At 41.7% G+C, this 13125-nt stretch overlaps 1 protein-coding gene across 1 annotated transcript in view; it reads right to left on the reverse strand.

Moving 5' to 3' along the window:
- Positions 1-13125, reverse strand: part of cdk17 (cyclin dependent kinase 17) — a 36660-nt gene that overhangs the window by 8348 nt on the left and 15187 nt on the right. Inside the window, exons 2-3 of the mRNA XM_080491840.1 lie at positions 7920-8064; positions 5061-5225 (exon numbers count right to left, since the gene is read on the reverse strand). Coding sequence (XP_080347966.1) covers positions 5061-5225; positions 7920-8046 — 292 coding nt within the window. The 5' untranslated portion in view covers positions 8047-8064. The remainder of the gene's footprint in view (positions 1-5060; positions 5226-7919; positions 8065-13125) is intronic.

The following is a 13125-nucleotide window of genomic DNA, read 5'->3' on the forward strand; positions in this document are numbered from 1 at the left end:
CTTGGTCCAATCAGAACAGTAAGAGGTGCATTATTCCTCATCTTGGCCGCTCTGTAATTTAGACTCTACCAATGATTTAAAATTTAATTTACAAACAAAATAAAGGTTTGACAACCTGTACCAAATGTTTGCTTTGGTAAATGAATGAAAGCCCCCCCATAAAGTACACTTAAAATGTTGATCAACACAGTATTGGCGTTTCAGTTTTCCACACTGGGGCCGAGGCCATAACAAGGGGTCTTACAGGACGAGTGATAATTAGGAGTGACATTTAAGTGTCATGTCGCTGTGTCGAAGCAGATATTTTGACGGGTCAAATCGAGGAGTGACTAGCGAGCACTGCATTATTAATTGAGGCAGAGGTACGACATTAATATGGTTACTTCCAGGTCAAAATGTTTGCAGTGTTTAATAATTGACATAGGAACAACTGTCAGATTAGAACCAGTGAGATCCTTTGATTTTAGTAGATATAAATCCTTAAAAAAAAGATTCAATATCAATTAGACAATGAATAAATTAATTGAACTTAAAGTGTTAAAATAAACAAAATATTATGGGATCATTTTACGTTTTAGATAAATCCACATTAATGTGAGCATATATCTATTTGTGTACGTAGCATTAGTTTGTGCATACATGTGTGTGTATATTTTGACCTCTGAGTCTTTCGAAAAGTTGAGGTCTGCAGCAGAACTATGCAACATTAATACCAGTCAGTCGCACTGTGGGTAGAGCTCAGTAATCACAAACAAGACAAGACGGGACCTGTAGAGAACCTGTGAGACTAGACTGTGTGCAAAGAAAACCCACAGTTACGCACACATTGATCTTGAGGCAAAAAACAAACACAGATCACATGTTAAAACACATTTATAGATCCTACTAAGCACAAACAATTCTGATAATGATGCACAACTCGTTGCAAATCCAAATATGACCACAAACTCATTCACAGCTACTATAATCGCCCCTTAAAATATCACTGTACTCAGCCGAGGCTTTCGTTCTCTCCATCATCTCCTCTCAGGCTCTTACATCCCCAAAGGTTAAACACCACAACCTGCAGCGCTTCCTCCCAGGCAGGAAAAAACCACCACTGCCACCAGAACACAGCGGGGGCCAACGTGCTGATGTACAAACCACATACCCACCCACCCGTTCTCTCACACACACACACACACACACACACACACACACACACACACACACACACACACACACACACACACACACACACACACACACACACACACACACACACACACACACACACACACACACACACACACACACACACACACACACACACACACACACACACACACACACACACACACACACACACACACGGTTAACGAGTAGCCGTGGTGGAGTGGCTCTCTGTCATCAGTGTGTCAGCGCCTCGGTCTGTCATCATCTGCGCAGCCCCAGAGCGGAGAAACCAGAGCAGAAAGAATCAGGCTTCTGCTGATGAAACGACTCCCAACGTCGTCGTCCTGACGACGTTTTCTATTTTATCAGATTCTAAGAACTATTTGTCAGCGTTTCACGACCCGGCAGAGCCACTCCATCGCATAAATGACATGAGATGATTTTCTGGAACTTAAATGCGTTTCACCTCGAGCTAACGAATCAAAGTCAGTTCTGAGATTTGAAAGAGGCACAAAACTTGAGGAAATTAAGTGTTTTGGTTGACTTTTTCTTTGTTCATGCAAATTTTCCTGGACATGAAGTTAAAATGGTTGGAAAGCCTGTTCAATGAGCTACTGAGGAATGCCACATTTGTAGGAACCATGCATTTGTTGGATGGGCAGTAGAACTAAGTAAATGTGCATAAAAAAAAAAAAAAATACAAATAGTTAAGAAAAAAAAAACACTATCCCAATATATAAATATTCACAAGACCAGTTGTTTTTCCAATGTCTTTAACTAAAGTCCATAGTTACCACACACAACAGTCTAAAAATGCTTAATATTTTTCAGTTTATTTGTTCTGAGTGAGAAATACTACACAAGTTTTTTTTTAGCTGAAGCTGAGATTTATTGTTTTCCACCTCGAATGGTCTCAATGTTCCTTCTCCTTGAATCCTCTCTTTCATAAACACCCAGAATGTGTCTGCCTTGTAATAAATGAGCCACAGGCTAAAAACCACATTGTCTTCTCTTACCTCCTTTAGTTCTCTACCTCTAACCTACTTACTGTCTCTCCATGAACACTTTGCACCTCTCATTACTGTTACATTTACATTTCATCCTTCACCTCCCTCTCAGACCTTCCTTTCTCTTTCATGTCGCATATTTCTCTCGTTTTCTGGTTTGTGGGCTTTTGCTTCGGCACATTCCTCTACTACCTGCTCTCTTCTGAACACGATGGCCTCTTCCCTCAAAACCTCCACATGATCTACCGTGTCCCACTTTCTCTTCCTCCCAGTCTTTTCTTTTCACATACCTCTCCATTATCACCTGCCATTCTATATCTTTCATCATCCTCCAGGCTCGATATTCCTCCCTTCATACCTTCAGCTCCTCGAAGCTTCATCCTTTAACTGTGATCTTTTTTAGTTTTACCTCATCATTTCCGTTCTCTGAAAACCTGAAATGGATCATTTCTTTCCAATCATCCTCTCCCATTCTTCCTTTATGCCCGTTATTCTTTTCTCTCTGGAAGCTTTCTAGTTCATCCCTTCTCTCATCTCTCCACACTTGTTAGCGCCGAGTGCAGCAGCAATGTGTGGCACATCAATGTCCTACTTAACTGTCCTGTTTTTAGATCCAAGTCCTATCTAGGCCAGGGTCCAGTGTGAGGCTCAACAGGTCCTCAAGCGCTCCACTCTACTAAAAAAAAAAAAAAAAAAAAAAAAAAAAGAGAGCTTTTACCAGCACAAGCAGCAATTTCTGGATATCCAACTGTGTGTGGTACACAATGTTTGCAGAGAAGTTGGGAAGTGAGGAAAAAATGTTAAATACTGTTTGTCAAACTTGTCCAGTACAGTGAAGCATGGATACAAAATTACAAATATTATAGTATGAAAGCAACACTGTATATCACAGTATAAATTTAATTTTAATACAATTTGAAGGAAACCGTGAAAAGAATCTAAACATTCGTTCTTTTGTGCGTTCTGAACTGTGAGACCTCCCTTATTATTCTGTTTTAGTATCAGTCCAACATTCAAGATCAAATGTAGTACTAAACTTCTTTTTCTCTAATCTCTGTGATGCAGACAGGGATATTAGCCATCCTTAAATAAATACTGGTATTTAACAATCTACAGGGAATAAATAATAAATAGGCTACTTCCACACATACGTCCTTTTAGGGAGCTGGTAACAGCGATGTATTAAAATGTTCTAGTCAGGTCCAATTTGCATGGAAATACACACAATCAGTACTTGGACATTTAACTCAAAACATATATTCGGGTCTTGGGATTTAGAGGACTCCATCTTCGTGAACTTCCAAATATTCTGAATGTATAATCCATGTATGGAGGTAATGAACCTCAACAGCTTAGACAGTAACGTTCGGCACTTTAAATATCTCTGCATCCATACCTCCTGTGCTCATCTCATCTATTATTTTGGCTCACAGCAATAGAAATGTCCTGACTTTTAATCTTGTTGAACCTTTTCTGCACACCATAAAATATTGACTTCACTAAGTGGTGTGATATTAGATGTGATTACGTTTATTAGGCTTCTGGTGGCAGTTTGGAATCATCACCATCTTGCCTCTCATCTTTAAGCCTCCTGAGACTATAACTCAGATTTTATGGCTTTAGAATTATCCAAAAAATGTGTAATGAATGAGTTCTTCAGGCTCTTTTTCCAAGGGAGAAGACAACACCCAGCAGTTCATAAGGACACCCTGATCAATCTTGTCTGTGATTGGTTGGGAGTACTGCAGAGGTCCTTGAGCGACAGTAATGAATAATAAATGGGTTTGAAGCTCAAGGCCTTCATTTTCTGATGGCTTTATAGAGAGCAAAAACGTTCCATGAATTATAGTTATGGCAGGTCTGCAAGAAAAATCCTGCCAATGACAACAGGAAAGAATTATATGGGTTAACTTTTAAATTTATCAAGACTCAAATGTGATAAATACTGTTATAAGGTGCATTAAAGGTATTAATTGTGGGCCTCCGTGTGATATTGCATTAAAAGAAAAAACCCTCTTACCACAAAAAACTATATGTCAAATCAACATTAGGAGTATCCACTTCAAATCACTTTAGGACAAAAAAACATTAAGTTGATCAACCATGTGGTTTCTTCAATCTCACAAAAGAAAAACTGCACAAAAACATGCAGGTCGGCATTAATTTGATCTCTTCAAACACTTTGCTGAGTCTGGCCAAGTTTATAGGTCAAAGATACAGATCTTATCTAATGCAGACAATGAATCCACAACAGCCTGTTAAACACAGGAAAAGACGTTCTGATGCCAAATCACAGGAGACAGCCTGCAACAGGTTTGAGTTACGATGAAGAAAACATGGACCAGACGGCTGGTGGAAATGTCAGCTGCTGGCGTCTGCGCCTCATTAAAAAGCGCTCCATCCTTTTTAAATTCTTCACTCGGGCTTCGCCGCATTCTCAAGGCAGATGATAAGCCGGTGCATGTTGATACCCACAACACTTGGTTTCTCCTTCCTATGAATCATCGTCTTCATCACCACCCTCAGGGCTGTCTCGACCCTCGGGCTGGAATCTGCCGCCGCTGCTGCTTTGACTCATCTTGACGTCGTGTCGCTTGCCACCCTCGGGACGAGGATTGACTGTGTCACAATTTAAGAGTCCCACATCCAGCTGTCACGAGGGTAAAATTCAAAGAAATGAAATCACCCCGCAGAGGTCGAGCACTGACGCTGGCTCCCGGGGGAGACATCAGGCCCTTCTGGCAGCAAGACTTCGCTTTCAACATGTGAGAAAGGACGACGCAGATCTCAGGATCGCGATACGTTTCCTGTTTGTTCCCCGGCGCCATCTGCTCCACTACACCTCGCGCCCTTCTGTGCATGTATGTGTGGAGTATGTGTTGGACGTGTGTGTCTCACCCAGACGGCTTCCATTGCGCGGCATGGCCATGAAGGACCCCAGGGTGCCGCCGATGACGCTGTGCGGCCGGCGAAGCGGCGGCTTCTTGAAGGACCCGGTGTACTGGTGCAGGAAGGAGTGCATGCTGTGGGAGGTCGGGGGGCGGCCGTTCCTCATGAAGGGCTCTGAAACGGCAAAACAGAATCATTTTACAGTTTTCGGTTCATTTTGAGATTAAATTAAAGAAGCAGAATCTTTTTTTTTTTTCATTCAAGAAAAAAACATCAGATCTGATTATGTAGACGTAGCATCAGTAACAATATGATGTTAAATGACCTCCAACTGGAATATCAGTGCATTTTGATAGAACAAGCCAGAAAAAGTCATAATAATAACTTTATTTATATAGCACTTTTCTGAAACATGGTTACTAAGTACTTTACATTAGATCTTTTACAAAAACTAAGAAAAATCTTTATGCTTGCATGTGCCAAATTTGTATTCAAGAGGGGAGAAACATTGTTTTCTGATCATTGGGATGTTTTCTACATTATTGCAGCCTTTTATGGTTAATTTTTGGCCACATTAATAGGAAATTAAATAGAATGTGGATCGAATTGTAATGTTCTCATTTAGAAAATGGAGATGAAATGCAAAGAATAAAGAAAAGATTTGTGTACATTTTGAACATTTGAAAATTTTCTTAAACATTCTTCAAAATTATTCTTTGAATTTTATATTTGAATACAAAATGCATGCTGATGCTTTCCATAAGTGTCCCACTGATGATCAATAGAAGCACTTTATAAAGAAACCTGCGTACTAACAATCTACCAAATTGATAATCTTAATTTTCAGACCGCACAAAGTGCCAATTTAGTGGATTTCGCAACATGATCTAATCTCTCTCACTCCACTTTCTAGCTGTACGTCAATTTCATGTTCAGCCCGTCCTTTTTCATGCATGCTTTTACTGAGGAACACTCCACGTCACATCTATCATGTACATCTACACACAATGATAATCCGAGCTTAAAGAGTCCATGAAATGAGCTTCTCTGCATATCAAAACTGTTTTTCTACGGCGACACGAAATAAGTATAAAGCTGAAACCGAGATAGCTGAAGGGCACATATGCAACTCCGTTGATAAGCAATACACGAGCCTCTCTCTGGGATCCAAGTTTGAAGTCAAACGTCCGTTTCCGATCGCAGAGAAAATTTCTGCTGTGCTCCAAATGTCTTTCTACTGCATGAAGCTTCTGAGCAGACAGACTGAGGTCTGTTCACACATGTAGACCTCACATTACGATGCCTTCAGGTACTCGTCAGACACATCAGAATTTAAAGTTGTGAATGATTTAATGGGGGAGGTAATAAAATAAGGGGTAGGGAACGTCATGATGTTTTATGGACATAGCATGAAAGGTGTCAACTCAAAGGATGAGAAATATTTCAGTTTTGAATTTCAAAATGTGAACTCAGCTTATTAAGTCAGGGGGGATGTTGGGAAACTTGAAGCGCCACTGTTGCTTGATGATTCTCATTATCACTGCCTACTGAAGTTCATCCTACAGCTCTGTTTGTTTGACTCATTCCAAATGAAGAGTGGGGGCAGACACTTCTGTACAAGATGAATGTGTGTGTTCATTTATTCTGACAGATGTCAGCCTCGAGTGGCAGCCAATCACAATCACTTGTTTTCAGCACTCATTACAGAAGCTTTGTACTGGGGGGAGTTAGAAAGTGTAAAAAAAAAAAAGAGTGTGTTTTCTTTAGTGTTCGTGCCTCTACGCCACAGAGTACCTTATGACCTTCTTAGCTGCGTTCGAGTCACTCCACTGCTTTTACTCCCGTTACATAACCGGAGGGGCTCTCAGTAGAAGTCCATTACAGCTGTTACGTAGAAACACTCATACACACTGAGTAATCTCCATCGCTTCATCAACTTCACTGCTTCATAATTTAAATACCCCTGAGAGCTGTCAAGACACACAACGCTCCGAGTTGTGGAACCTCTACGTGCTTGGCATGAAGAGACAAATACGGTGAACGTTGCACCGGTGGAATTTCTGTCAGTGGTTTTAGAAAAGTCTGATATTCACAAAGGTGCTCAGTCATCTTGAGAGCTGTTGTTCAGATATAAGATGCACTTTGAGGTGACTTTGGCTCATGTTGTATAGCAGGCTGGCCTCCGATCTCATGATTGGCCGTTCGATCTCCCACTTCGCCCGTGTGTCCGGGTGTTTTTGGGAATCACGCTGAACCCAAAGTGGCTTCCAATGGAGGGCGAGCGTGTGCGTATATAACGGTGGGTAAAGCGTTTAGTACACGCCACAACAAAGAACTGGAAATTTATAGTTTTAGGTTCGACCTTTTCAAGATGAAACTGGGGTGTTGGTGGTCAAATGAGTTTAGCAGCCGCTGCTGATAAGAGAGAGAGGGAAACAGTCATCAGGGATGACGAGAGCAGTGGAAAACAATGTAGATAGATAGAAACAGCAGATGGCGCTAATGCAACTTCATGGATGTAAACTGCCCTGAAACCAAGAAGAAGAAGAAGATGAAGAAGAAGAGTTTAACAGTCCTGATCTATTGCTTAAATATTTGAATTCTAAAGACACGTTCTCTGAAAACTTAGCTTATTAAAAAAATATAGGACCTATAATAATCTTACTGCCAAGGTTACACTTCTTATCACTACATTTTAAAATGAAATTTGACTTAGAATTTTAGAATAATCGTAATTCTGATCCTACCCAAGAGTAAAGAGTCATGATGGTTATGAACCAGAGTCGATGAATAAGTGGTTTTTAATAATTGACCTCCTCGGGATGTGAAACGAGGAAAAAGGTGACTTATCCGATGTGGCAAACTCACCGTTGTCTTTGGTGCCGCCGTCTTCAATGGTCAACTGCTCAGCCAGCTCGGACAAAGACTCGTCGATGGTCTGACTGGGCCGGAGGGTTAAAGACAGACGCTTCTTGATCCTCTTCATCTTCTCCATAGCGAGGCAGCGCTCGGCCTGCACAATGTACAGACACAAACCAGTCAATATTCGCTCAGCGCTACTGAACGAATACACAAGTGGACAAACACATACAAGTTTCAGAGGACTGCCATGTTGTTGATGAGGTTGTTGTACAGTGTGTGCGCGCGAGCGTGCACACAGCGTGGGAGATTACACGGGCATCCGAGCGCTCCAAAATATCTCGGCTCATGAATAACGTAAAGCTGCTTTTAATCCAAAATTCATTCACTCCGCAACTGCTTGAAGAGCGCATGAATAAACCATGAACAAAGCATGAATAAAGGATGAACGTCGCAGACTTCAGCGCAGCTGTTTTCACTTACAAACACATTCGCGCGTTCAAACGGGGGGAAATTAATGGGCTCTAATTGAAGGAGGAGAGAGTCAAACCAGTTTGCATACACCGGCAGACACACGCACACGCTTGTGCGCGTCGTGTCAGACGAGTGTGTTTGTGTTGACGTAGCAGTCGTCCAGGTCACAGGAAACACCTTGCTTAATCTGCCTCAAGCCAATAGCTGGTCATTGTGTTGCTGTGTTAACACCCTGTGTGCATGTGTGTGTGTGTGTGTGTGTGTGTGTGTAAGGGGCATGCTGGTTCAGAGGGGGAAATACAACGAGGAAGCTGCAGCAGAGCTGCCCCACCCCTCCACGTTGACCCCTTCATGCAAAACAAGCAGACTCCAGCCTTTGCTCCGTGCCTGCTGTTGCGGTCACTCTCTCAAGGTTGTTCCGCTCCCCCTTCCTTGTACCCGTGAGACGCCATCTGCCTGTCCGAAAACACATGCATCCCTTCAGCAATTTGTCATTGGTGACACGGCCCGGTAGGACGCGCTCCAGCAGCCGATGTGTGGCCGCAGGCTCACACCAACATCAAGGAGAGCTCGCTGGTTAGTGCGTCTGTGGCAACATGACCTGAATTTCCTCTAAGCTGGCTGCAGTTGGTCTAATTACAGCCCGACAGGCGGCCAGAACAAACAGTTTAACGTACACCGAGTTTCTTTCCCTGCGCTTGTTGACATATCCTCATCAAAGTGTTAAAACGGACCGTTTAAAGGTGTTTTATTGTTCGGGTTTGTCCGTTATGATCTCTCAGCTCAACAAAAGTAGTGTGCACTGTGCAGGTTAGGTCATGTGTGTGATGTTCTGACCTCACATGACCAGCCGTATCTCACCCTGTGTTAATGTTTTTGAGTACAGTTGAATATAGCAAGTAGGTTCCTTAAACAATATCACAGTATTACTGCAATGACGATTCCTGAAAGATAAGATCGAAAACACAATAAAGTATAACTGTATTTATGACCGCACGGTGACTTATTGTTTAAAGGTCTTGCTTCTTAATGAGAATTTTACATTTTTGAAGCAGGTTTGGGGTCCTTCTGTGTGGAGTTTGCATGTTATTCCTTAATGCAAGTTTTTGCATGGATTCTTCCAGAACCTTTCCTCTTGCAGTCGTACAACTTGTCAGTCTGTTTCCCTGGATGGACGGATTGATGGATGGATGGAACTTTAATTTTTAATGTGTATACAACGTTTTGCCCTCAAATATGCAATTTGTTTTTGCACAATATACACATGTAATTTCAATTATCTGCAGGACAGACATCTTATATAATTTGCTGACTTTAAAATACATTATTTTTGATGGCTCTTTCACATAGTTAACTTTTTTTTTAGATTATTGCGTTTCATTAAATTTCGACTTTTAATTTGTTTTGTCCCTCACCAGGATATTCAAAAATAGTTTTTCTTGGCAAATTACTATTAAAATTTTATCATTTTGCCTCTTTTAATCTGATCCGATCTCCATCTTGCTTTGTTTTTGAAGGATCAGCATAAATAAAAATGCAGATTTTGTTGTTGTTAATTAAAAAAAAAAGGTAAGTCTATTAAAAATAAAGTTGTGACGTTCTCCTCTGATGGTTAACTCGCAAACAAGGAGCCTGCTCAGTGTAGACAGTGTGAACAGGCCCCGGCCAGTTCTCTCCAACCACCGGCTATAAACGGATTATCAAACCCAGTTAGCCACTGATCTCAACGTACGCAGACGTAGCCATTTACAGTAATTGTTGTGCATGTACTGCTGATGATGGTGCCAGAGGTGGCTGAGCCAGTGGTGAGGTTTTTCTCCATTCAGCAGTAACAGCAGGTAATCCATAAAACTATATTGTCTCTCTGATCCAGCTTGAACTAATCCTCCATGAATGCAGCTCTTAACTGAATAAATTCTGTTCTACAAGGTTCACTTGAGTTGTAATGATATAAGGGAATTTAGAGACGGAGGACTTTAGAAAGAGGACACAGGAAAATACCATCTAATATAAAGAAACAGAGACAATCTCAGATTTTGACAAAATAATATTGAGCAACACTCATTTGTATGCTGACAAAGCTTTAATTTCTTTGTGAATCAGTAAATCTCGTACTCTCTCCAGAGCGTTTAACCATTTCCTCGCAGGCGGTAACATCTTTTGTTATTGATGCAGAACCATCTTTCGTTCACTTTAACATTTCAACCTTTTAAAATTATGCCCCACAATTCTAACACTGTATAAAGTGTGTGAATGAGCCACCCTTTAACCTGGGTGCGATTATCCCACTTCGGAGGAGGATGTGTGTCATGCTGGCCGTGGTGGTCCTATCGGCATGCAGATCTGGTTACGCTACAGGGACCCACACAACGACACACACAATGACACACGCACACAAAGATATAGCCGAGACCAGATCTTGAGGGAGCAACGAAAATTCTACCTAACAAGGCTGAAAAATTCAGCTCATAAAAATGGCAATCCATAAATAACGTGAGTGCTTTGGAAAACACTCAAACACATTCCCTGCCTGTGCCACACACACACACACACACACACACACACACACACACCAAGTATGTGGGATAAATGCTCTTTGTCTCCCATACAGAGAAGTGTAACAGAGCCGGGTTTTATCTCTGCAGCAAACCAAAACAAAGAGGCTCATGTGACGTGTGTGTGTGTGTGTGTGTGTGTGTGTGTGTGTGTGTGTGTGTGTGTGTGTGTGTGTAAAACAAAATGAAAAGCAGTGCAAGCAATCTGGCAGCAACAAAAAAGGATTCAGAGAGAAGTCAGAGCCCCCCCCCCACACACACACACACACTTTTTTTCATCATTAGCATCTCCACACACACACACACACACACACACACACACACACACACACACACACACACACACACACACACACACACACACACACACACACACACACACACACACACACACACACACACACACACACACACACACACACACACACACACACACACACACACACACACACACACACACACACACACACACACACACACACACACACACACTCTGACCCACATTCTCCAGATCCCCCTGTTCCTTTGCCCTCTCCTGGATACTTCCCAAGTGCATCCATGGAAGTCTGGAGGAGGGGACTTCAAAGCACAAGACCTAATTACAAGGGTAATTATTACACTCAGCTTCTGCACCCATCCCATCCCGAGCACCCCCCTCCACTCAAACCTTTTCCTCTCTTCCTTCCCAACTCTGAAAATCGGAATGAGGTAATGAAATGGAAAATGTGGCTTCCCATTTGATCTGGGAGATGTGGGCGAAGGTGTGAATGTGTAGAGGAGGAGGAAGAGTGGGAGGAGACTGAAGAAGAGGAACAGGGAGACAGGGAGGAATAGGAGCGAGAAAGTGAGTTTATTTCGGTGAACAGAGCCATAATGGAGCCTTTGTGTTTGGTTAAGAGCCATGAAATCACCCGAGTGACTGCAAGTGAGTACAGTGCCGGTGAGAAAGAGAGTTTTAGTGAGAGTGGTGGTTGTCAAACTGCACATTAGCTTTTCATTCTGTGTTAACGACAGATGTAAGATCTTAAAGTCTTAATCTCCATGTTCCTTTTGTGGTTTAACTATTTAATTAATGGTGAAGTAGGCGCTGCTAAAATCCAACCTCATTCAGCTGCGTTCCAAAAATAATTAAACCGACACGTTGATGTGGGATTTTCTGAAGACTTAAGCACTTAACTATACGTTACCCGAACTGAGATGCCCTGAAAGCTGAATGATTAAAAGCGATGACTACAATGTCCCTGACTGGAACCTCTATGTTAATCTACTCACATTTAAAGCTGCGACTTCCGTGCATACAGTATGAGTACATTTAGCCTTTACAGTAGATTGAGACGTAAATACAAGTTATAATAATGACAGAGGCCACAAAGAGCTGTAACCACTATGATCCTTCAGCTGATACATTACAACACAGGATCTGAGCTTTCCACTTTATCTTCCTCCACGCTCGCTCAGTTTTGAATTTACTGCATTATGTAACTGAAAGACAAAAGTAACTACTTCATTGTAAAATAAAGTACTGGGTTACTGTTAAGTGTCAGACCTGTCATAATGATGAGCACACAGCTGTACTGTTGTCGTGTTGCTGTGATACATTCACTCCGCTGTCAGCACTATGTGGGTCAGTCTAATAACTAATAATGAATGAACCTATGGTAAAAAGAACAAGAAGCATCAAAACAACTATAAAACAGTTAATCTGAATGTATCGCAGGTGCCAACATCAGATTGACTTCTCTCATGTCGAGAGAGCGGAGTTAGTTCAGGAATAATATAAGTGCTTCCACTCTGCTAAACAGGAGTTTAGTACAACAATAACCAAAAAGACAAGAGCTTTATCAAACCCTAACTTCTCAGTTCAACCCAACAAAACGGCGGAAGCCACTTGAATCAGGGGCGAAACATCTTCCAAGTCATATGACCAATTCAAGTTGATTGAATTAATTCCAGAAGCCGGCGACCTGGACAAATGAGAACATGCACAGACAGGACAGAGTATACAGAGGTGAGTAAACTATAGATAGAGCAGCTCTAAACCGGTTTTCGTCTAGACAAATTAATGAATAACAACCCCTGTGAAACTACAGTACTTATGACTGCTTTACTAATTTCAGAATAGCAATCAGATGTTATGAGATGGCAGTGACACGTTACTTAACAGCATGCTGTTCCTTCTGCAAGTT

Source organism: Lipophrys pholis (genome assembly GCF_963383615.2).
Source record: "Lipophrys pholis genome assembly, chromosome: 22".
Lineage (NCBI taxonomy): Eukaryota > Metazoa > Chordata > Actinopteri > Blenniiformes > Blenniidae > Lipophrys > Lipophrys pholis.